Genomic DNA, 26,438 nt, shown 5'->3' on the forward strand with positions numbered 1-26,438 from the left:
CCAAAACCAGAACATCAACTAATCTGGAAAGAAAGCACTAAATCATGTCTTTTGATTTTGAAAAACACTGGCAAGTAAAGGCTGTGAAATTTCTGCATTTCACAAAATGAATAAATAAAACTAAAACAGAGCCCAAGAGAAAAGTCATAATAGCCAGAAGCCTCTAGGCCCACCTGCTCAAGAGAGGGGGATGAGCAAGATGGAAAATGATTAAGTTGAGTGGAAGGTTTGGTGAAGAACAAGAGATATACAAAAAAACCTCACTTGATAAACAGTGATAACAGTGTGGTATTTTCTAGCACAATATAATGTGTTGAAGTTTATACTGTTTTGGAGGGTAAAATAAGAAGCGACAGATGTAGCTGTGCAGAGAAAATAAAAGACAAGCAGATTAATTGAAACCTTCAACAGACTCTCTTTCAGGGGTATTTTGCTTGATAAAAGTGATAGCACAACCTGACCTATACTAGATATAAGGAAGGAAACAACTTTATATAATGTGCATTCATTTCTGCTGAACACTTAAGCACTATTTGTGCATTTTCTAAAGTTTTCACAACAGGCTTGTTAATATTAAAAGCTTCCAGTTCTGTGCCAATATTGTATTGACACTGGAATTCCAGCAGCTGTTATGTTGACTGGAAAAGCAGAGGCACAGCGTTTCAGCAAATGAAGGTACTTTTGGAAATGAGGAACAGTCCCGTGGGATTATAGATGCCACTTCCAAAAGGCAGGTGACAGAAGGGAGAAAACCTGAAGCTCCGACATGCAGAAATCTTGAAAGGGCTGGCATGTTGAGCAGCTGCAATTAGCTTTTCAAAAATGACTCAGGTTAGATCTGTAGTCACAACTAGGTACCAAAATAGGATTGAGGGTTCACCAGAGTTTTAAAATGGTGTTAATGGCTCACAAAAATATTGTTCCCAATGCAGAATATGGTGGTGTGACAAATGAGCTTTTAAACTTAGCTTCTGACCTTTTTACTACATTTCCCAAATGATTCAGCAGTTGGTGGGAGGTGCTTTATCCAACGGGGAGCATCTGAGAGCAAAAGTCACCAATGATACTACACCTCTTTAAAAAGTCATGAAGGTCATTCCACGCCAAATCACCTGGTGCCATGTGCTCTCATGACTCAGATTTCCTGTAAAAAAATTTTTTATGTGTAGATACCTATGAGATAAGCTCAAAATAATATTTTAAGATTTTTTGGTCCAAAATTGGGTGCAGGAGAATTTTTTGAAAATTTCGATTTTCGTGCGATTTAGGCTCCTATGTTCTTATGGTTTTTGTGCCAAGCAATGTAAACCAAGGCTCACGAGTACAGTGTGAGATCTTCTGGCAAGCTGAGGACTGAATGATGGGGACTGTAGCCCCAAATCAGTAGCATGGAAAATACTATAGTGGTTCCATGGTGGAGCAGCCTTTAGTTCTGGGTAGCACCTCCTCTTTGTTGATAATCAGAACCCCTTTCAGCAAGTAAAGCACCCATGGCAGTAGCTTCACCTCAGCTCCTAAGACTGTTTTCAGGGGTGGACCTCGGCATCTCAAATGTCAGTAGTGCCCTGTGTGACATCAAAATCTGGGGCCCCTACACATCTTGCCTTCCATTGGATGTCATAGTTGCCGGCAGCAGCATCCTAGAAACTCTGTGTCCGGTGCAACCACACTGGTACCGCTCCCCTAGATCCGCCTTTGATGTTCCCGCATGGTTTGTAGCAACAGGGTTCTGGCACCACTTGAATTAAAGTGGATACAACTACGTTTTGAAGTTTACTTCATAAGGTTATTTCTTTTGTGAGTGAGAGGCCCCATTTCAACTGGGGATGAGAAGCAGTTTGGGATTTGGGCCATGGTTCTGTTGTGCCCCGACTTTGAAAATAGAGCAGCTCTGAGTCAGCAACCTTTCCTCCCTTTGGTTGGAGTGGGAATAATATGATGGTGGTGATGATGATGATGATGTATACCCCACCCATCTGGCAGGGTTTCTCCTGGAAAGCAGCTGGTGCTGCTCTTCTTCGCTCCACATCTTCCCTCACCTTTGGGAGAGAAGCAAAACAGCTGCTTGGCCACAAGAACCCACCCTTTGTGTCACTTGGTCTGACCCTGTTCTTCAAAGCTCAGAAGGAGAACCACATATCCAGCTGTATTCTGCAATATCCTTTCCTCACTATCTAGTTGTTTTCTAGTGTCTAATAGCCAGCAACATCTAAAATTGATAGCAGCATATAGGCTCTCTAATCCACAGCTCCCCAGAAACACAAGCTAAGCTCCATAAAAAGCCATAAAGTGCGTGCCTCAATTTGAAGATATTCTGAAAACAGGCAGCTCCTTTCAGTGGACAGACTGTCTACTTCTTAAATTGCATTACAAAGACAACATTATTTTTTACCTTCTGAGGCAAACTTCTCCCTATTAAATTTCAACTTCTTCTGTCGATATCCTGATAGACACAGTACTTGGCTTTTTAATATTTTGCCTGTAGGATATGTGCCAGCTCGACCTTGATGTAGAAAATTTTAATTCAAATCAATACGTGAACAAGGTCACTCTAAAATTCAATTAATATGAATGGGGGAAAATGCCCCACAGTTCTTTGAGCTGAAAATGGAACAGCTGCAGGTTAAACATGCATGCAACCCTCTGTCTAATACTACTACAATCCCAGCCTGTTTTTAAACACTACAGCGCTGATTCTGACTATCAGGATGCAAAGCCTCTAGCTTTTTTAAAGGACAAAATGTGATAAAATTTGCATTATCCTTAAATCTTTACGGACAAAAAATAGTGAAAATCCCCCAAGGTACCTTGGATTTTTAAAAAAGGCCTCTTCCTCCAATAATTAGTAATTCTATTCAACTTAATGAGTTAACAATTGCAAAATAGCTGGCATACCAAAGAGTTGAATGAAATGAAGACAGGAAATATATTTTAAACTCAAAGGCACCAGCATCAAATTTTTAAGAACCAGAATCAAATATGCGGAACTGAAAAAAGATTTTGATTCTTTGGCGTTTGCACTGCATTTCTATGCATCTGGCTGGTCAAGTATATTGAAGGATTTTAGCTCTGATACAATAAAATAAAAATGGTGCCCCTTAACAGCTCTTTATTAATGGTAATTAAGTAATACACCACTTATGTGCCAAAATAGCTTTATAGTTAGGAAGAAAAGTTCATGATACTGGTTTGGTTTAGCATCCATGATCTGCTCCTTTTCAAGCCATCTATGCCAGCAGTGATTGCCAAATTTTGTGGCAATGAATCTCAAAAAATTGTTACAACATTTGTGAGGAAATACACAAATGTCTTGAACCCACTGCCCAGCAATTTTATCAAGTTCCAGCATTATGAAAATGCTTTCTACCTACTTTTCCCAATTCATGCACAATTTCATGTAGGCATGAGAGAGAGTATAAAAGAGAAAGAGGTCCCTCTGTATGCACAGTGGTGATGTAGGTTTTCCAAAAACATTTATGCTGCCTTAACTTGATGGAGCTATCTTGGCATGCTTATTTGACTTATATTTACTAAACAAAATTCAAACAGTATGTCAAGTTAATTTTACATGCCATATGCTACTTATAAACCTTTTCCAATCACTGAAATATTTGATAAGTTTGAATAAAATGCACTTGGGCAGCTTAAATGTTATATTCAAATATGTACTTGGAAACTAATTTTACTGGAATGCCTGTAAATTTTGTAATCGTTAAAGGAATTGGAGTTCCTTTTCAGTGTAAATTTTGTAAAACATGGCAACTCAATAGTGTACGCATTACCATTATATTAAATTTTAAAGGGGAACTTGTGGCACTTTAACTAATATGACAGTTTTTAAGGACACCTGAATGCCTTTGCATATAAATACATGTGCTTCTTAAAGACATTCATCTGAAAAAGTGAACTAAACTTTTATTTTAGATTTGGCAGGCTTCATATCAATTCCAGCTGTCAAGTTTGACTATTATTTAATTATTTGTAGCCTAACAATTATTACTAATCAGTTTTATTTAAAAAATGTATTTCTAAAAGTGGAAAGGTTCAGTAGAAAAGATAAAGGAATGGAAAACATTCCAAGCTATATCACTGATGTGCAGAGTAAATGCCACTGGAACAGTGCTCAATTTTTAAAATGTCGAACTTCTAAAGCAGTAGTTTTCAAACTGCGTTTGGGAAGATCCTGGGGAGCTTTAGAACTTATCAGAGGAAAACACAAGAACAGAAAAATAGCACCGCTGAATCAGACCAGTAGTCCGTCCTGTCCAGCATCATGTTCTCACAGTGGCCAACCAGATGCCCAATGGGAAGCTTGCAAGCAAGAAATGAGCACAACATAAATAAATACGACAATATTTGGAATGAGTTTATACAAAATGTAGCAGGCTATTAATATTAATATTTATATATGTATTAGGATAATAATATCAAATTTATAAAATAATGTAAGGGTTAGGGTATTTTTCATATATATTCATATATGTCTTTCTACACATTTTTGTGTCTTTTTATTTTTCATCTCTTTTTCTTTGTATCACTTTATCCCTTTATGGCTGAATCCTTTTCAATAAAATATTGATAACAACAACAACAACAACAACAACAACAACAGGCAGGATCTGAGCACAACAACACTCTTCCTTCCTTCCCAGCAATTGGTATTCAGAAACATTACTGACTTCAACAGTGAGTGCAATGCTTAGCCATCATGGCTAGCAGCCATTGATAGATTATGGAACAATGGCAGCTAAACCTTCATGAAAGACGGCTTGCCTGTACATTACTGGTCCCCGTTGTGTCATGATTCCAACCTTGAACCTCAGCCAGGACTCTGACACAGGGGAGGAGGAACCTGCTAGATCAGGAAGACCAGTGGCACAAGATGCATAGGTATTGAATCCTTGACACATAGCCTGAGTTTGTCAGTCAGGAACCCCATGAAACAGATTTCCCCAAACTGGGACACCCCCACCCAAAGGAGAACCCTGTCTCCTCTTTTCACCAGAGGCCTCATGCTCCCCGGTGCATGCTCTCCTGTGAAGGCAGCACACAAGGTAGGGACCTGACTGAGAGGTGATGGAATATCACTGATTGCTTGGATGCAGAGGAATGGTGGGAGGAATGGTGGGAGGAACAGCAAGGCCCCCCGCCCGCCCCACATTTCCATGCCTCATTAATCAGCATAGCAACTGAAAATCATGTTGTATGTGTTTGGAACAATAACAGAGAATGGTAAAGAAAATAACTTTCTTGCTAGTTATTTTCCTCTACAGTTCCCCTCAATGGCTGACCCTACACTTCCTTCCTCCTCTGCTGGTATGAATGCTACACTTTGCTTTTCATGCTCATTCTTCTCTAATGATGCCTATTTGTAAATAGCAAGATAGGATGCAATTAAGCCATTAGCGGCTAAACAAACAAACATGCTAATTAGGTTCTTTACAAGGCTTTTTTTTTTTTAATAGAGAGGCTGGAATTTACCTTTCATTAATCTGACTTAATTGCAATACCATACGCTAAAAAGCCAACATAAATTAAGGGCTTTAAACGATTTCCCCAATATTAAAGATAAGCTGGTGAATTCCTCTCCCCTGAAAATCCCTCCACCCCCAGATAACAAATGACAGCCTCTTAATAAGGAAGGGTAAACAGCAAACAACTGTACCAAAATGAAAAGGGGACTGTTTTGCTACCGTTAGTTGCATTTATGATGTAATTACCTTGCTGCGATAAAGAGGTAAGCATCTTAAAAACCTACAAATCAATTCAGTTAGCAGTAGGATATGAAGGATGCCCAACTTCTGTCACTGCATCAGTTGGATCCATGGTACTCCAGAATCCAATAAAGACCCAAATTATCAATGCTCTATGGAGTGCCAGAAATGCCTTCAGGGCATGGATGGGGAGTTTCCAGTGCTACACTCTTCAAGAAAAGCATATCCAGGACCAGATGTTAACTGCTCTGCTGCCACTCAGTGTTACATTCCTGGTGAGGCCTCATGGAGAATTTGTTCCATGATTTTGTTCTGGGTGTATGTAAGGGAACTAAAGGGCTTTGGTTAGAGTAGATTGTACATCATAGTTGTGTCATGTGGTAGAGCATAGGCTTCACATGCAGAAGATCCCAGGTTCAATCCCTGGTATCTCTAGGAAGGGCTGGGAGAGAGTCCCTGCCTGAAATCTTGGAGACTCACAAGCTAGTCAGTGTCAGCAAGACTGAGCTAGCTGGAACAAAACCAGCTTTCCATGTTCCAAATACCAGGCTCCTTCTCATTAGTGGAGAGGAGACAGTAGTTGGAAACGACTCAAAATCCAAGATGTTTAAACATCTGGCAATTGCCATTCCTATTAGAAGGCACACTATGATATTTCCCCATTTCCCCACAAGAACTTTCTGCAAACAGGTCCTGAATCAAGACTGTAAAGCTATTTCCTAGTGGTTGAGGGACTAAATCCAGTTTGATGCCATTAATCTGTCTCTATATATGGGGGCTGTTTGGCAGTTTGTGGACTGGACAGGGGAACTCAAGACAAAGAGGATTTAAGGATGCAATTACCAATCCAGCAAGGATAGTGCAGAGGCTTCTGGCTAGCCTCCTTCTGTCTTGAAAGGCAATGGGGTGTGCCTCCAGAGGTGAGGTCAAACTGCTGCGTTAGCAACAACGAAGAGACCTTCCTGTGGTGCAAGCTTGGGCAGTGTGTATGGTGGTCCTGAGATGCCCAGATGACAAGATCCCCCTCTCAGCCTTGCTGGTGTGGTCCAAAGGAAAGCAGAGCAATACATTTTGCACCAGCTTGGCTGCAGGAGTTGCTCAAAATTAGCATACAGGATGCCATCCAACAATTTTAGGGACTCCATTCCGGATTTGTGTAGAGCTTACTCCTTAGTCTTTTCTTCTCCTCAAGAAATCCCACAAGGTTTAGGATCAGGGTTTTCCTTCTCCTTTCCAGGTTGACAAGCCCCAACTGCCCCTCATTTACAGAATGTGCAGAAACCACCATCTTGACCAATGGGCCCCCATTGGTCTTGTCTGCTTAATTTGGTAGAACCTGTCTTCACATGCAAGGAAGTTCTTAACTCATTGAGGGTTTGAGACCCATCAACTACTCTCACCTGGTTTAACCAGCCAGTTGAAGCCATTCCTGGGGTGTGGCTGCTGCCACACGCCAACAGCTTCTAGGAGCCACAGGGGAGAACTGAGTGCAGGGTGGGGACCAAAGGTGGATAAACTACCTCAAAAGGAGCACATGTCCCCTACCCAAGCTACCCAAGTACTACCCCTCCCATAACAACCCATACACCCCAGAGGTCTCTGCTCCCATGAAAATGTGACCCCTAGTTGAATTATTGTGAAGGAGTTATTGGTTCAGGTTCTCCAAAACATGGTTTGAATGCTCTGGAATCAGGGCTGGCACAAGGTATTCTGAAGGGCAGGAAAGCCTTTGTTCCCAGTAATAAGGGGGCAAAAAAGCACAATAATTTTTATGCTATTTGTTATTAAATTGTTTATTACATAAATGATGATATACAGTGGTACCTCGGGTTAAGTACTTAATTCTTAGGAGGTCTGTTCTTAACCTGACACTGTTCTTAACCTGAAGTACCACTTTAACTAATGGGGCCTCCTGCTGCTGCCGCGCCGCCGGAGCATGATTTCTGTTCTCATCCTGAAGCAAAGTTCTTAACCTGAAGCACTATTTCTGGGTTAGCGGAGTCTGTAACCTGAAGCGTATGTAACCTGAAGAGTATGTAACACGAGGTACCACTGTACATGGAAGAAGGGTGTTTACGGTTTATAACACAGTCTGATGTCTACAGTCAGTTAGCTCCTATTCTGTTTTTTCTTTCTTTTCCTCGTGTACTTTTGCTTTTATTTTGCAAAATAAATGCAGGTAGTCTGTAACTAATGGTCATAATTAAAACTGCCCAAAGATAATTAAGTTATTGTTAACAATCAAAATTCTACCTTATACCTTCCTGCTCTGCCAAAACTTATTATTACCATATTCTCTTGAGATCGATAAATGTTATATTCTGTTTAATTTAATTTGCAATGTTTTGTAAATGATTTTGTATATTTTGGATTACTAGAAAACCAATAAAATTCAAAAGAAAGGAAGGCCCCTCCACCCCCAAACACATACACAAATTCCACATACAGAAGTCAACCAGACTGCAAACAAGCTTTGGTGACAAAGAAAGGTCTGCAAGGCACACACACAGCTCTGTCCTCCATGATCTTGCTGCCACCCTGTCTGCCAGCATCCACTGTCTGAGGCAGCAGCTAAGGCTGCCACACCTCAAATATGCCATGTGCTCCTAAATCTCCTTCCTTTTCTCTTTTTTCCATAGTAGCATTTTCTTCCACCACTTTTGGCTAGTACTGCCTCCTAACCATATTGTACAAGCAGATTTCAAAACGTAGTATGGAGGGAAAGATGCTAACCATAGTTTGCCAATCTGAGCATCACAGCAAGCTAGTCGTTGTATCAAACCAAGCACTATTCAGAGTAGACCTATTAAAATTACTGGCTGAAAATAATGCCAAATATAGAGAGTATTTTGCAGTATTCTCTTGAAAATGACTTTACTTATTTTTTTAAAATGCTGGGATTGACAGCAAGGATCCTATATGCAAAACATTGAGTGTGTGTGTGTGGGGGGGGTCACGTATTAGATAATGAAATATTAAACTATGGGAAATGGCCACTTTAGGAATCCCCTTACCTGGATTCCATGGGTTAAATATGGGCAAGAAAATTTTTAAAAATGTGAACAAGACTGGTAAAAGTTTACAGAACTCTGGAATAATGAACAAGGAACAGTGAATGGGGTCATCTGGAGCTCTGAGGTACATTGCCAGCTATATATTGATGACACACAGCTCTACTTCTTCTGTACACTTGCAAGTATGGCAGAGGATGTGTTGGACCATTGTCTTGCCTCTGTAATGGAATGGACAAGAGCCAGTAAACTGAAGCTCAATCCAGATAAAGCTGAGGCACTGTTAGTGGGTGGTTCCCTAGACCAGATGGATGGGAGGTTGCCTGCTCTTGATGGGGCTACACCCCCTTCTGAAGGAGCAGGTGTGTAGCTTACAGGTACTTCTGGATCCACTGCTGTTGCTTGAGGCTCTGGTGGCCCAGCTGTGCCCCTATCTGGACAGGGATAGCCTAACTTCTGTTGTCTATGCTCTGGTGACCTCTAGGTTAGATTTCTGCAAAATGTTATATGTAGGGCTGCCTCTGAAGATGGTTCGGATACTTCAGCTGGTGCAGAATTCAGCTGCCAAGTTGCTCACTGAGGCAAGACAGTTTGAGCATATAATACAATCCTGACATTGGTGCTAGTTTTGACCTATAAATCCTTAAACAGCTCATGATTGCAATACGTCAAGGACCACCTCTTCCCATATGACCTGACTTGGACCCTGCGGTCATCATGTGAGCACTTTCTTTGTGTGCCTTCTCCACAAGAGCCCCAGAGGATGTAAGTTTAACAAACAACAATGTTCTTAGAAGAGCTACTATTGGATCCAATCATTATTATAAAAAACCAGGAAGTGAAGGGGACCCATTCACCAGAAAAGAGGAAGGAGTGAGAAAATCTGTGGCATGTTCCTGAGCCTTCACACCATTAAACATTTAAACCAAATCAATGTTCCTTAAAGGAAGGAGCTGTATAGACTGTTAAGAGTGATCCATTACAATGACTGCCCTTTAGGAAACAAATGATGTGTGTATGTTTTCCCCTATCCAAAAGGTACAGATGTTCTATATACATAGCTTGAAATTAAGATGTTAGAGTCTCAATTCTGTGATCAACACTGTTACCTCAACTCTTTAAGAAGAATATATGAAATAGTTACTCAAATTAAAAGCTGGAGAGCAGGAATTAAATGCTTGAGGCTACAATCACATTAGGAAAAATAGGGAGATAACTGTTAACTAAATTGCTACCACTAAGATAAATTTAATACAGCAGACAAAACTGCAGCAAGTATACTATCAAGATGTCTAATTTGTCTGTATTTAGCATACAGCCCACTTCTATACTGCCAGACTACTTAGAGTAGCTAAAGGGAGATTTAAGATGCTAATAGATAAATTATGTAATTTAGTAAGAATGGAAACCACTGGGAAAGGGGGTGTTACTCCCCAATTTCACAGCAGAAGGAAAAGATTAGGTGAAGAAGCCTAGATATATAAAATATTACAATTATATAAAGGAAATAAAACGGTTGAGCTATAAAAGTAATGTGAAAAACAGTTCCTTAAAATAAGCCATTTTCTGGGGTGGAATATATTTTCCAAAATTATACAAATTATTTTAAGACTCTGCTTTAAAATGATGAGTTGCAGTGCTTCTTTGTTAATCCATTCTGCAATATTTTTAGAAACCATGAGCTTTCTTTAAGTCTTTAGAACATTACAAAAAATAACAGTGACTTTTACTCCACATGCATTTTGCAAATGAGTGATGAAATGGGGCACAATATAGAGGTGTTGGGTAGCGTCTGTTCCTTTCAGTGGGGCTTACATGGGACAAGGGTATGCCCTCATCAAAATCCATGGAAGCAAAGATTTGGACTTGACATCTGAAGTAGAAGCCTTCTTACCATACAGTACTTTTACAAGCATTATTTTACAATAATGACCCCGCATTATTTATACTGTCCCTTCTCTCCAGCCCTTCCTAAGAGATTAGGTCAGGTAATAGTTAAAAAAAACAAAAACAAAACCTCAACCAATTAAAACACCACCAAACAACAAGCAGCTAAAATACACAAATTAAAAATTACTCACATAATTCTGGTCATCCACACCACAGCCCAAATTAGAACAATTCATAGCTCTTCCAGATGGAACTCTAGAGTAGGCTTTCCCAACCTGTTGCCCTCCAGATGTTTTGGACTCCAACTCCCATCATCCCTAGCCACTGGCCATGCTGGCTAAGGCTGTGAGCAGCTGCAGTGTGCAACATCTGAAGGGCACTACTTTGGGGTTAGGGAAAGTTCCACTGTAATGAAGATGCCACAGAATCCCTCTCTGAGACCCAGGTGTTCAAACCTGGTAGAGATGTACAAAGCTGTTCCAATTGTCACAATCAAGATAGCCCTTTCAGTTATACTGGTAGGCATGATAGTACAAAGGATAAATTACATTCTACTAACTATTTAGGATACTATACTAATACAGTAAGGGACGTGGGTGGCGCTGTGGGTTAAACCACAGAGCCTAGGGCTTGCTGATCAAAAGGTGGGTGGTTTGAATCCCCGCAACGGGGTGAGCTCCCGTTGCTCGGTCCCTGCTCCTGCCAACCTAGCAGTTCAAAAGCACATCAAAGTACAAGTAGATAAATAGGTACTGCTCCAGCGGGAAGGTAAACAGCATTTCCATGCGCTGCTCTGGTTCGCCAGAAGCGGCTTAGTCATGCTGGCCACATGACCCAGAGGCTGTACGCCGGCTCCCTCGACCAGTAAAGCGAGATGAGCGCCGCAACCCCAGAGTTGTCCGTGACTGGACCTAACAGTCAGGGGGTCCCTTTACCTTTACCTTACTAATATGGTGACTCTTGAAGATTTCACAGAATGAAAGAATTTACTAAATATCATCCAACACTGAAGATTCTAATGCACCATGAATTCAGCATCAGCTTGTGAAAACTTGAGCTAATAGAGTGTCAGACTAGGATCTAGGAGACCATGGTCTGAATCCCCATTTGGCAATGAAGCTCACTGGGTGACCTTAGGCCAGCCATTGTCTCACAGTCTAACCTACCTCATAGGGTTGTTGTAGGGATTAAATGAGGAGAGGGAGTACTGTGAACATCACCCTGATCTCATTGGAGAAAAATGTGGCATATAAAGGCAACTAATAAATAAGTAATGTGAAAGTACCTTTGTAAGATGTGCATAATCTCTCCACCTGAAGGCACACAAGATGATATACAGCATTCATTTTACACATTGTGCTTGGTTCACCGTGCAGTGGAAATACAAACTGACATTGGTGACCATTTCAGTTTAGACTGTGGTCATCCTAACATAAGCTCCAACAGAATCACAGAAAGAAAATAGGCAACTCTAGAATATTTTCTAGAATAGAGAGAGAACACCACCTGCAGCCTTCAGAGCTGCCTATACTTACACATGAATCACATCAGTCAGCTGGACTAACAAGAACAGATGTAAAGAATTGCCACTAAAGTGCTAATTATACTGTGTAGCTGAACAATGACAACCTAAATTAATTGCGTTGCTGATAAATCTGGGGAGAATACAGCAGCAAGGGACAATGCAAGGGGTTGCCGAACCCTGAAGAATTTCGTGCCAACTAGCTAGTAGATTCCTCTTTTATAGCTGTTATAAGTTTATGTCCATTCCAACCTGCTCATAGATTCAATTCAACAATAAAAGCTTTGCCTTGAAACAAACATTTTCAAACTTAATATAGTTTTATGGACAGGTATAAACAACCCATGTAAAGCATGATTTATAGCCAGGATCTTAAAAGCACTATATCATAGCACTGAAGATGCACAGCAGCTAAAATGTAAAAACCTGTCTTTGTATGACAATGGATCTCCATTAATACATAATCAAACTCATGTGAGGTTCAGGGTTTTTTTAGAACAAGAAGTTGCTCTATCAAGGGGATAGTTTGTTGCCCACAGCATACACCTTGTTGAGAAATGATCAAATAATTCAATTTGTGAAAGTCTACGACTGGCCAGGATATCAGGCTCAGTTCATTTTTAAAAAGAATTTATATGCCATCCTTCAGTAAAAAATCTTTTCAGATTGGCTTATAAATCAAACAATACAATACAAATTAAAATACATGATTAAACAACAATTAAATCAAAATAAATTGGTGAAGATTTATAAAGGACAGAAATAATGACACACATATATTGCACTCATACATATTTTGGAGGGGATTTTTTTTTGCAAGAAGTTAGAACCTTAATGGTTTCACATGGATAAGCATTTAAATGTGGAGATTTTTATTTTACTGATGAAGTTCACAACATGGGTTAGGCCTTCAGTATTTCTCCTGTCACTTCTTCATAGAAAAACTTGATGCATCTATGGGGGTGAAGTGAAACCCCTGTGTGAGCAGAACCAAAGTGCCCTCCTTGGGGTGCAAGCCTGAGCAGTGTGTAAGGTGGCCTTGGGCTGCCCAGATTACAAGATCCCTCTCTCAGCCTTGCTGGTGTGGTCGAAAGGAAAGCAGAGCACCAGCTGGGCTTGTAGGAGTTGCTGGAAGGACACGTACAAGGTACCATCCAACCACCTCAGGGACTCCACTCCGGATTTGTATAGGGTTTACTCCTTAGCCTTTTCCTCTCCCAAAAATGTCCCAACAGGCAGTGGGCACATTTTTTTCCTCTGGGTTTACTCCCAAAGCCTTTCTCACGAATGAGTATAGCTGCAAGGCAGCAGAGGATCAGACTTTTCCTTCTCCAAGACAGGCAACCTTCCCAGGTTGACAAACCCCATCTGCCCCTCACTCTTCTCTACAGCACATGCAGAAACCACCTTCTTGATTGCTGGACCCACTACAGTGGTACCGCGGGTTAAGTACTTAATTCGTTCCAGAGGTCCATTCTTAACCTGAAACTGTTCTTAACCTGAAGCACCACTTTAGCTAATGGGGCCTCCTGTTGTTGCTGCTGCGCCGCCGGAGCACGATTTCTGTTCTCATCCTGAAGCAAAGTTCTTAACCCAAGATACTATTTCTGGGTTAGTGAAGTCTGTAACCTGAAGCATATGTAACCTGAAACGTATGTAACCCGAGGTACCACAGTATTGGTCTTGTCTGCTCAATCTGCTGGAGCCTGGCCTTTGCATGCAGGAGAAACCCTTAACTTATTGAGGGTGAGCTACTCTCACGTGGTTTAGCCGACCAGTCAAAGCAGTTTCCTAGGGTGTGGCTGATAGCTTCTAGGAGCCACAGGTGAGAGCTCAGTGCAGGGTGGGGACCAAAGGTGGACAAACTACCCCAAAAGGAGCACATGTCCCCTACCCAAGTACTACCCCTCCCCTAACACCCCATACACCCCAGAGGTCTCTGCTCCCATGAAAATGTGACCCCTAGTTGAATTATTGTGAAGGAGTTATTGGATCAGGGGACCAAAGGTGGACAAACTCCCCCAGAAGGAGCATGAGGTACTACTCTTTCCCTAACATCCAACTTCTAATTCTCATTTATAATGCCAAATTGGGAAAACGTGCAACAAAGTTTTTGAATTGAAGACAATGAGTTTTGCATAGTCTTTTTATTAAGGCTGTTATCCTAGAATGTTTGCGATCTTTCATGTGTGGATGCAGTTAAGATTAACTGATAAATCAATAGGGTGGAATGGGATCAACTGCTATCCAAAACTACCATGATAGACTACTTTAAAATCAGCTGAGGATTCCACAGTGCTCCGGAAAAGGGTTTCAATTATTTATGTGCTTAGACTATGCACTGTAAATCCAGCTTAATGAAGTACAATCACTATGTATAAATCTGAGAAACACAGAAAGAGCGGATTGTCTAGAGGAAACCTTGGCCATGCAGGATTGCAATACAGCAGCTACTAAGGACCAACAAATACCCTTAGGAATGAGCTTCGTTATGCTTCTGTACTAGCTGGAGGTTGTACTGTGCATAAGGGCCTTCCCTTGGTAGGCATATGTTTATATGAATGCTGCCCAAAACTGAAGGCTGAAATGTTTAACCTTTTGTGCCTCTTCTTTAGACTGCTTTGTTAGGAATTTTGAAGGGAATTGAGAGTCTGGCCATTGTGGTAAACTCTTACCTCTACTATATTGTTGTTGTTGCTACCTTTATTTCCCACTTTCCCCAAAGGAGCTCAAGGCGGAACACATGGTTTTACCCTCTCCATATTATCTTCACAACAACCCTGTGAGGTACGTTAGGCTGAGAGCTGGTGACTGGCTCAAGGTAACCTAGTGAGTTTCATGGCCAAGTAGGGTTTGAACCCTGGTCTCCCATGTCCTAGTCCAACAACGTAACAACTACACCACAGTGCAGTTCTTCTCCATAGCCCCTCACTCTTCATTCAACTTGAAATACCTGTACTGAACTATTAAAATCTACCTTAAGGCTTAACAGAATGATCTAATACGGAAAGTCTCTGCAGGAAATTATGCACACTTGGTGACAGGATGACAGGATCTTGAAGCAAAAGTATTTAGATAGTTGCTCTGCAGGGGAGTTTGGGGTGGCACTGGCTAATTGAAGCTTCCTTGGAGTGAACTTGTGGAACAGCTAGAAAGGAAAAGGTCCCTGTGATAAATTCCAGTCATGGCTGTTGGACAGGTGTGCACTCATAAGAAAATAAAGTGCCAATGAGCAATTAAAACGAAAAACTTGTTTTGTTTCAACTTCATGCTTTCTGCCTAAAACATCTTTGTGCACTAAAACTTTTGGTTCCCAAAGTGTCTGAAGAAAACTCTTCATCAAGGGAAATATTTAATACTTCTTATAAAAAAGGCTTTGCATCTTAGGTGAGCTGGGGTGGAAAAGAAAAGCTCCAAGGGATAATTTTAGTAGTATTAACAATTTGACAAAAGATATGCACTGGGGATTATATCTATTTCTGCTGCTGGTTCTGTTATTTATTTATTTGATTCTTATTGTTTATTATTTAATATATATTTATCTCACCTTCTCCTAATCACAAATCTTTTTTATTATGATCATACACAGATCAGCCACTAAATTTCAATCAAACAAATACAGTACAAATGTTCAGTTTACAGGCGAGCAAAATAATATTTGGAATTGAGAATCTCCCAAATTGTGATTCAAGGTGGCTTACAATGTTTACTAGAAATAAACTAATCATGCCTATTCTTTCAATGAGTCTCTTTTAGGTAGAATTGGATTCATCCCTGAAACTAAGGTTTCAGACATTTGTGGTCTTACACTTGGATTTTCTAAAAGAAAACTAAAATGGAGATTATAAGCACCCATCACTAATTGAGAACAGAGCTATGGAGTCTTGCCAAAACTGATGCTAAATAAATATCAGATAGGCACAGCCAAAATCTGCTGTGAAAACTTGGATAGCACCCCTAATGCCAGTACAAGATCCTTAGGATGCCTGCCGGGGCTGCCCTTGGGGTTTATTTGCATGTGTGTTTGTGTGTATATACAAATGTGTACACACAAGCACAGGTGCAAAATGCTGTGCTATTACTCCTAACTCACCAGAGATACAAAATTCCAGACAGATTTTGGTCCTGCTAATAAATACAGAGGATGTCAAATTTGAGCTTACACCAAAAGCATTATGAATACCAGCAGACTGACGGACAATTAAAAGAATATAATGCTAAATGAAAGTGAATGCTTTTGCATGATGCTCCAGATCTCATTCACTACATGTAGTATATTGTTCCACTTGGCGAATCATGAAATCACAAATTAATATGCCAGGGGAAACAAGCTTTTTTTAAAAAAATAACCCTCCAGTTCAGTCAATCCTGGAATAGTATTAAAAAATTGAATATTAGACAACTGAGCAGAAATAAATGAAATATGACAACTGATTTTTATTATGACTAAAGGAACTTGCTTCCTTCAAGAGCTGTACTAAGAATATGTTCATATAAAAAAATGCTAAAATCTCAACTGAAGTTGCTGAGAAGCTAAGCAGTTGGTAAGCTATAAATGTGTTTATAGTTTTTCATTTACACTACAATTTGACATTAAAACAAAGCTTCTCTTTCGGTTTGATTCATCTAGGCTGTATGCCTCCTGCGTTCAGATGCTTGTGAAAATCATTTATTTATTTGGCCCGCAGCCATGATCTCTTATGAAAATATGTTTCTGGCTCTCCAAAATTAATGTAGATTATGTACATTAGTTTGATGCCACACACTTGATGACACAGGAACACAGGAAGCTGCCTTCAAACTCTATGGTTTTATTTCCTCTTCAGATTAAAATATTTGTGGTTTGGTGCAGTTACTTGTTCCCTAGAATTTTCCATCAAATTTCCATATGCAACCCACGAAAATCTTAGCCGTTTACATTGCTTAAGATCCAAACAACTCTGCAATGAACTCCAGGAGATCACACTGGGGGTGGAAGGTCTGTTTTCTGTTTCAATGCTACACAGCAAACTACTATTAAATCTGAAAGGGTGGAATCAGAAGCCATTTGTGATGCCGTGTAGAAGTCAGCTCTTTGCAGACGTCTGCAAAAATAGATTTGCTGCAAGTCCTTTGTATGAACTTGGCAGCTTTCCAGCTTAGGACCTTAAAAGACATTTGGTTCAGAAAAGGACAACCAAAATGATCAAGGGGCTGGTACAACTCCCCAGTGAGGAACAGTAGCAATATTTGGGGCTTTCTAGTCATGTTGTGGAGAAAGTACTGTATTTTTCCATGTATAAGACGCCCCCATGTATAAGACTCCTCCTATTTTTTTGAACCCAAAGCTGAGAAATTAAGAAGTTGCTCAGTTTTTTGGGGGGGGGGGCGATCACCCTAAAGTTCAGTTTTTGGTGCCGATTGCATCCCCTGTTGCTCCGCACTGAGGGGACACTGCGCTTTACTGCTGGAGAGACTGAAGTCTCCCTATGCAGCCGTGTACACTTGCTTTCCTTCTCCAGGGCACTGATGTTGCCTGCTAAGTAGAGGGATAGAGACGGCCCTGGATGCACTTGGTGCCCCTGGTGCCCTTAACCTTACATGGTTTGTGGTGCAGCGTGGCGCAGTCTGGCGACCCGGTACCTGTGTGTGCACAAGAAAGAGTGGCATGTGTGGCTGGAGGTGTGGGGGGGAGAAGGAGTAGGCGACGCTTATCTCTGGTAGCAAAAGCTTGCATGGCAGCTGCTGAAAGATCGAGGAAATCAGTGGAAATATTTTTCCATATATAAAACCCTGAATTTTTTGACGAACAAAATTTAGCAAAAAAATGTGTGTTATACGGTAGTTAGGAACGATACTAGAACTCAGTGTCCTCCAAGGAACCCGAATATCAAAAAAGTAAGTACAGACCAGAGAAAGTACTTCTTCACAAAGCACATAGTTAAACTATGGAATTTCCACCTGCAAGAGGTAGTGTTGGCCACCACATCACACATCTTTAGAAGAGGATCAGACAAGTTCAAGTGGGACAAGGCTATCAATGCCTGCTAGCCACAATGGTGATGCTCTACTGGAATTGCATATGAGGAGATCACTGTTGTGCTCTTGATCTGCTAGCAAGTTTCCCACTGGCCATTTTGAGAACAGGATGCTAGGCTAGATAGACCATTAATCTGAATCTGAACCTTTACCCTGACAGATGACTTGTAAGCTTTTGCCAGCATCTTCTGATCAATTATTAGTAGTTAAGATTTTTTTAAAGCACATGCTTTCTCCATCTCCCAACCAGGAACTTGCATTTTTGTGTGTGCACACCACCAGTTTTGCTTGTATAAAACTTTAACATACCAGTAACATTGCAGAGGTCCCATTTGGCCTTGATAAGTGGATGGACATTTCAGGAAACATTCTATCAATACGGCTGATCACATCATCAACGTACCTAAAAAAGGAACACAAGCATTAAAAAGGAAAAAGACGAAAAGTCGAAAAGTCTAAAAGTCTAAACTGAGAATGGAGCTTTGTACATGGGTGCATAAATGAAAGCTATCTCTATTCTTTAACAGCTCTATCAAGATCCTCTCATCAATACCCTTGCATTTTTTAAATTGAGTCATACAAACTCCCAACACATTTTTTCTACTTTGCCAGCTACTTTTTAGGTTTTACCTGGACCACATGAAATAAAAAATCACAAATATTATTTCCTCTCCTTCCCTGGAACATTCCTTATAGCCCCTTTCTTCTCATATTCCCTCTCTGTTCTTTAGCACTGCTCTTCTAAATTGTGATATGCTACTGCACACCTGTAGTTCCTATGCAGAAACCAACAAAAGTTATGGAAGCGCTTCATGATGTACATCTCTGAAAGCCACCCCCACTATATGCTGTTCTGACCAATCAAGGTTCTCTAAGCAATCTTGTGGTCAAACCTGCTTGCAAAGCTGCTTTCAAAACAGGGGTTATATTCAACTTAGTTCTACTCACTGTAGACCCACTGAAACTAATAGACCTAAGTTCCCTGTGTCTTTTTAAATTTATTTTTAAAATGGTCTATTCTGAATTGGTCCAACAGTGGATACAGCCCATGGACAAATGTATTGCCATGTGTAAGACTTTTTTTAATGTACAGTCAATGATCACTTTGCTTTGCGCAGGGGTTCTGTTCCCAGGCCCTGCACATTGGCGGACTACATATGTGTGGCCTTCCCCGTCCCCACCCCGCCTCCATTCCGCCCTGTTTAGTGACATTTTTAAGGTCACTTCCAGGTTTGGCACTGTGCTCATGTGCATCATTCAGACACACATTATTTGGCTGTTGCCTGTATACACATTTAAGTTATCTGGATTGGCCCTTGAATCAAAATTCCAAGTAAAACATTTGGCCCAGTAATGATGAACAGTGTGTCTCATCTTTCTGAGCTACATGCCTTGACACACAAATTATCATTGTGCACATATAGCAATGCTCCTCAACAGACTATTTTAGCACCTGCCCAATCAGCTCCTAGTACTCTAACTCCTAGTTAAAAGGTGTAAAATAAAATGAAGAGATGAGAAGACTTGTGGGTATCTTTCCCAAAACAGTAATCCTCCAGGAATGCTGTGCTAGGAAACATACACATTTTTGGCCCTAATTTAGTGTTCATCTTAAGGGCTGGCAAGTTTATCCTGCTATCATAACACTCCATTAATCACAAAATTCACAGGAAGGCAGCCGGCTAGCCAGCCAGCCAGCTAACTTCTTCAGAAGCCTAGAGGATCCCAAGATTACTTCTTAGTATAATAACCCATGCTTTAATTCTTAAATTTTGCCATTAAAAATAATTAAAATCATACTTAGCAAGGTGAAGAATTTTTGCAGAAGTCACCAGTTTTTCAAGCAGTGTGTCTGTCTATATCTATCTATCATCTATCTATCTATCTATCTATCTATCTATCATCTATCTATCTATCTATCTATCTATCATCTATTTTTAATAATAATTTTTATTAGTTTTCAATTACAGTCCAATAATAGCCTCATAACAAGATCAATTTATAATACAATTATTAATACCAATTGTTCAAATACTGAATTATATAATTAATATAAAGTGGCCCCCGGTGTGCTAGATTTGATGATTTTCTTTATTTCTGCATTCCAAAATCTTATTAATTTCAATTACATTCCAGTCATAATAATAATCCCTTATACAACAACTGCAATATTAATAACTTCTATTCATGTTGACACATTAAATGATTTATAAAACTACAAGTGACTATATCCTTGTTCTTCCTGTGTGGGGCAATTATTTTGTCCATGGTGTTTCTCCCTGTCCTTGTAAGATGTTATGTCTTTCTTTCTCCTGGTTGTTGCTGTTATCCATCATGCCTTGGGCGGAGCTGATATCCCATTGTTGTTCCAGAGATTTCTCCATCACTCTGTCCTGTGCTTCATTGTTTTGCAACTTTAACAACAGCTGTAAAAGTCACCCTGTCCCAGTAAATACTACCTGTTGTCACCATTTTTCCTGGGAAGAAGAGTGGTCTGTTGAAATGCAGATGACTCTATAAAGAACCTTATAAGTTCCTTGGCAGTTGACAGACTCCTTTCATCCTTCCTTCCAACTGAAGATATATGAGCAATTATACTTCCAATTAAATTCAATTCCAAGTCCTCTTAGCGTTATTCAGTTCACTTCGTAAATAATAAAGGATGGGAAAGAGTCAGCTCTAAGTTTCCATCATAAACCTTTTGCAAAATAGAGCTCCCCCCCTTTTTACCCATCAGTTCCGTTTGATGTTATATTCCATATTTATACTCCAATTTCTTCCATCCTTGCTTGTACAAATATAATTTGAACTAACATTCAGAGGAGGGTTGCCGAATCATAAATGTAGAGAATAAAACTTTAAACAAAGAAACTGTAGGCTCCTTTCCCCCTCACTGTCCTTTGCTCTGAATGAAGTCTTTTCTGAAGTTCAAACTTTAAAGTCCTTGCAGTTGGTTTGTTCCATAGTTTGTGATCTCATCTCTTCTAGCAAATGCCTGTATTTTAGTCCAATTAAGCTCTAAATAACAGCAGAACCTCTGCTTTTTAATAGCAGCATTGGAGGGTTTTCAGCAGGTGAAGTGCTTTTGCACTCAGCGCCTCCCTGCCCCCTGCATTCCATGCCAGAGTGAGAGCCAAGTACCGAGACAAACTGTGAGTGAAGTCCGTTCCCCACGTCCCGGGGGGGGGGGGGGAATTTGCAAGGATAATTACCCTCTATCATCCTTGTTTTTCCTTCGCCAACGATCTCCCGCTCTCATGGGGGCTGCCTCCATTAATGCAGAGCAGAACTGGATGCCCTATCTATCTATCTATCTATCTATCTTAAAAATCCCTGATAGGATAGCTTTTATGTGAATGGCACCACCTAGCAGGCAGAAGGTGCTTCAGAAGGCTTATATTTGGCCAAAGTGTAGAATCCACCAGTTCATTTTGTGGAGGGCTGGGAGTAGTACAGAGAAAGATCAGGAATCAAAAGTTAAGGACTATTTCAGAAGCTGCAGCTTTGTAAACAGGTAACATGGCATCTCTCCCCCTCTTTCTCACATATAAACTTGTCCCCAAAGAGAATGCAGAAAGGCAACACTTTAAATGTCTTTTAGTTCTACACTGGACAGATGGCTTAGTTCTTCAGTATGACCTTTTAAAATAAACTGGATTAGATCCAGTGATCCGATGTTAGTGTTATGTTTAGTAGCTCAGGCACCGTTTAAATAGCGTTTCTCCCACACAGTGTGTAAAATACATGCTGTTCATTTTTCACTCCACATACAAAACCTAAGAATCGAATATATATATGTATCAAACTTTTATTTTGCTTTATAGGAGAGAGAAGAAGACAGTGCTCTGATAGCATGTTTTGTTTTTCCTTTTCAGGAAGCCAATTACTGTCACAAAGCACAGGGCTGGTCATGTGAATGGTTGAACATCATATATTGCCAAGAATTAGTCAAGTATTTAAAGCACATATTTATTAGAAAGGGAACACATAAAGAAAATGTCAGTGGATTTAAAATACAACAGTCTTAGTATTTAATCTTCTAAAGCATCTTAGGGCCTCACATACTCCCTTTCCCCCTCTACTCTCAATTGCATAGGTTCAATGAACTACTTTCTCTTCAGCACCGAGCTATCACTTCCCATTCCATCCAAGCTGCCAACAATGGTTTGTGTTTGCCCTTCAAACCAGAATTGCAAACTCTGTCCAAATTTTACTGTTACATTCAGGACAATTATTTTCACCAGTTAAGAAATGGGCATCTTAGCCAGAATTACATGTATCTTAATAGGAACCGTCAATTTCTATCACCTAATATGGCTGTTCCCCCTCAAATGAAGGGGAGAGTGGGGCACCCCCCACTATCATGCTCTGATTGTCTATGCATGGGGGCATATAAGCTGCCCCCCTCCCCAAATGAATTACAGCACCTGGTTCCACATCACAGGGGAAACTTGTTGAGTAAGAATCACAGAGGAAGCTTATACTTGTAAACTCTCCTCTACTGATGTGCTCCCAGGTGTGGAGAAGCAGGAATGTGATTGTGAGGGTGACCCAACTCTGATTTTCACATGACTGTAAACTTGCAGGAGGGAGAATTCTTCGATAGGGTTCTATTCCCAGTTCTGCCAAAGACTTCCATTGTGCATGAAGGTTCATGTTGCCCCGTCTCTGGACATGGATACTTTCTAAGTTCAACTGAAGATTCAGTCTTAACATGTCATGTCCTTACCTACTGAATTGAAATTTAACAGACATGTGACATACAACAGCTCCACACATCTGTTTAGGTGGAACGGAACATCAATATCCTAACAATGACAACCTGATGTATCTCCGGTGTTCTCTTGAAGATGTGCCTCCCCAAATATATGTGCTAAGGAAAACAATTGTGCCTACCTTGTTGCTGGGGGTACACACTGTACTATTTGTTATACAGTGGTACCTCAGGTTAAGTACTTAATTCGTTCCGGAGGTCTGTTCTTAACCTGAAACTGTTCTTAACCTGAAGCACCACTTTAGCCTATGGGACCTCCTGCTGCTGCTGCGCCGCCGGAGCACGATTTCTGTTCTCATCCTGAAGCAAAGTTCTTAACCCGAGGTACTATTTCTGGGTTAGCGGAGTCTGTAACCTGAAGTGTGTGTAACCTGAAGCGTATGTAACCCGAGGTACCACTGTAGTAACAAACAGGATTGCTCGGTTTCATTAACGCGCAGCTATTCTATATTACACCATGTAAACATAGAGCAGCCTCTCAAGCAAGTTTGTTTTCCACAAAATTCCATTTTCCCTGCCTCACTTTTGCCTCTGGGTTAGATATTAGAGGGTCAATGGCACCTCTCAGCAGGACAAGTTGGTCATGAGCCTCCAGCTTCTGACATCTAGCGAAGGCATCTCTAGTATGAGTAGGTACTTTCTTACAATAACATCTATATACATATGTTAAAAATACTGAAGACATCTGAATAGGGGAAGTGCTGTAGAGGACTTGGTCAGCATTAGAGGAACTGGTTTGCATACAAAAAGATCCCCAGCATCTCTAGGTAGGTCTGGGAATCAGCCCTTGTTTGAAGCCCTGGAGAGCCAACATAGACAAACAGTGAGCTAGAGGGATGAATGGTCTAATATAAGGGAGCTTCCTATCCTTATAAATGCATGCAGCATGTGGGAGACCTATTGCTACGTACTACCATTCTCAGTGCCAAGGTGTTTTAATGGCAAACTCATTTCTATTAGGAATATTATTTTATTTACAACGTACTATGATTCCTGGTGGGCAAGGAGAAGCAATGCAATGCTCATGGAAGAGGATGAACTGATGCCCCAAACAGCACCTACTGCATCTGGTACTAAAAATGGGCCATAAACAAAACTGTCACAATTCTCATAATGCTGATTTGAAAACTGTAGATATAGTTTATTATTCCTGGGGTGAAAATAAAGAATTTAATTCAAACAGTGCCTCTTAAGCAAGCACAAGCATGTCTGCAAGTGTGGCTCTGCAGCAGGTTTTCCAGTGACATGAATTAACAATAGTTATTAAAGCAGTGATCTCTGCCACCTCTTGCAAAATGACACTTCATGCTTGGAGAAGCAGTGAAAGGATCTTCAACGAATTCTCATGCTGTGAAAGCATCTCCCAGATGTGACTATCAGCCAAGAACGTGCGTTTTGAAGACTGAAACCTCTCTGCACAGCTCCATATTACAAAATTTTTTTTGGATTAATGGCATTTAAAAAAAACAAAACTGGTTTCTTCTCAGTGCTGGAATGCATGCTTTACAAACTGAAGGTTCCCCAGAGTCAACTCTGTCCCAACATCACCAGATGCAGCTGCCAGAGTACTGTCTTTTGGTTCCACTTAGATCTTACACAACACCTGTTTATTTAAACAATTTATATATATTAGTTAACTAGAATAGTCTGGAAGCGGAGTACAAGAAATACGTTACATACAGATAAGGTAGAAATTGGTTAAAATAATAGAATTAGACTTCAGTTAAAATGGCTGTGGTAATAAATGGTGGCTATGTTCTGCCTCCACAGTTGGAGGCAGGAATGCTTCTGCATAGCTGTTTGCTGAAATCCACAAATGGAGAGTGCTTTTTTGTTCAACTCCTGCTTGCAGGTTACCCGTAGGCATCTGGTTGGCCAGTGAGAACTGGATGCTGGACTAGCTGGATCACTGGCTTTATCCAGCAGGCCCTTTTTATGTTCTTAAAAGAGTCTTCAGTAGGTGCCGGAAAATCAACACCAAGCAGGCCTGTTGGACCTCACCTGGGAGTTCCAAAAAATTGCTCCCACAATACTGAACAGAAGGTTCATGATGGGTATTAGTCATGAGGGACCACTAAGTGTGACTTTCCATGATCAGGCAGGACTATAAGGGATCAGGCAGTCCTTAGGGTATTCTACTAAGGGCCTTTTAAAACAATACCTTGGTAAAAAAATAAAACTAGCTCCACACTGAATTGTTAAAAGCTCACATGTCAAAATTTTAAATATTCAAAGTTAACCTGATTCATATTCCTAAAAATGACACATTTTCAATCAGAGTGAGGTTTTTCTTTTTAAAATCAAGCTGTATTAACATCTGCTCGTACAGAGACATCGACATCTTGCCATTTCTAAACTTTATAGCAGCCAACAAAATTATCTTTATTCATTTAGTTAAAGAGAGTCATACTCCATGTTCCTGCTCTTCAGTCTTCAAGGCAGTTTTCAACCAACAGAACCATCAGATCCAAATATCACAAAAAATCAAAGAAATGTCATAAAAAAGGGAAAAGCAGTAAGACTAGCAAAAACATTTATTCATCAAAGGCTTGGTAGAGTGAAAGTTTTAACTTGGTACCATGAAAACAGAAGAAATGGCATCAAATATTTCTGGAGGAAGCCTCACCTAAATAGGGTGCTACTACAGGACATCAAATCCCAGGTCATCAAATCTAACACTGGAGAAAGGGGCACCTACAGAAAGTTATCTCCTCATATAGTACTTGTAACCTACACCATCAGCACCCACTGCTGCAAGCCTGGCTGGATTCATCTAAAAACTAAAGCTATAATTAAAATTATGAATTTAGTTAATTACCAAATGATGGAAATATTTGGAAATACAGAGCTCCAAAATGGCAAGTGGGACCACTTTGCACCACCTAAACATGCAATTAGGGGAATCAGATTCTGGTATGACTATTGTGAACAGAGGAAAACAGGCTGACAGGAACATTGCCACATAATACGGCAGCTGTTTCCGAAAAAGCCCCTGCTTGGCAAACTGCTGTCCGACCCCTCCATCCACCTTCTGTCTTGCAAGGAGCTCTTGTGGACTGCAAAATGTATTTATTTATTTATTTATTGCTTCCCTACAACTGACTTTAAAAAAAGGCTGCAATCTGTTGTATGGTAAGAGTGAACCTCATGCAACTCAGTTGCAGAAGTCTGAGTAAATAGGTATAGGGCCATGCTGCAAACTTTCTACAGGGGAGCTGCAGGGAGAATGTAGTTGGTCAAAGGAGCTGTGGACTCAAACAGGTTGAAAACCTCTGCGCTAGAAGATGGTGGAGTACTAATAACAATGCTTTCTATCTCAGCCAGTTTTCTATTTGCTTGAGGTGCAACTTCAGAGTTTGGTAAGAAGCTCATCAATCGACTAAAGTGAAATCAAGAGCAATTAAGGGTAGGAAGTTTGGCCAAGATCTGCTCTCTCTGTAAGGAGATGCCTTTCTCAGAAAGATCTCACAGTCTATATAAACCAGCTTGTACCCATCCACTCCAGTCCA

General features: G+C 40.5%; 1 protein-coding gene and 1 long non-coding RNA gene across 7 annotated transcripts in view; both read right to left on the bottom strand.

Moving 5' to 3' along the window:
* Positions 1 to 26,438, bottom strand: part of LOC308468471 — a 253,966-nt gene that overhangs the window by 37,832 nt on the left and 189,696 nt on the right. The window lies entirely within an intron of this gene.
* Positions 1 to 26,438, bottom strand: part of MED27 (mediator complex subunit 27) — a 175,656-nt gene that overhangs the window by 34,311 nt on the left and 114,907 nt on the right. For all 6 annotated transcript variants that reach the window (XR_013981653.1, XM_080990651.1, XM_080990653.1 and 3 more), the window contains one exon: positions 18,465 to 18,558. Coding sequence is in view for 5 of the 6 variants with exons in the window: in XM_080990651.1 (XP_080846777.1) it covers positions 18,465 to 18,558 (94 nt within the window). In the remaining variant the exon portion in view is untranslated. The remainder of the gene's footprint in view (positions 1 to 18,464; positions 18,559 to 26,438) is intronic.

Source organism: Podarcis pityusensis (assembly GCF_964106645.2).
Source record: "Podarcis pityusensis genome assembly, chromosome: Z".
Taxonomy (NCBI): Eukaryota; Metazoa; Chordata; class Lepidosauria; order Squamata; family Lacertidae; genus Podarcis; species Podarcis pityusensis.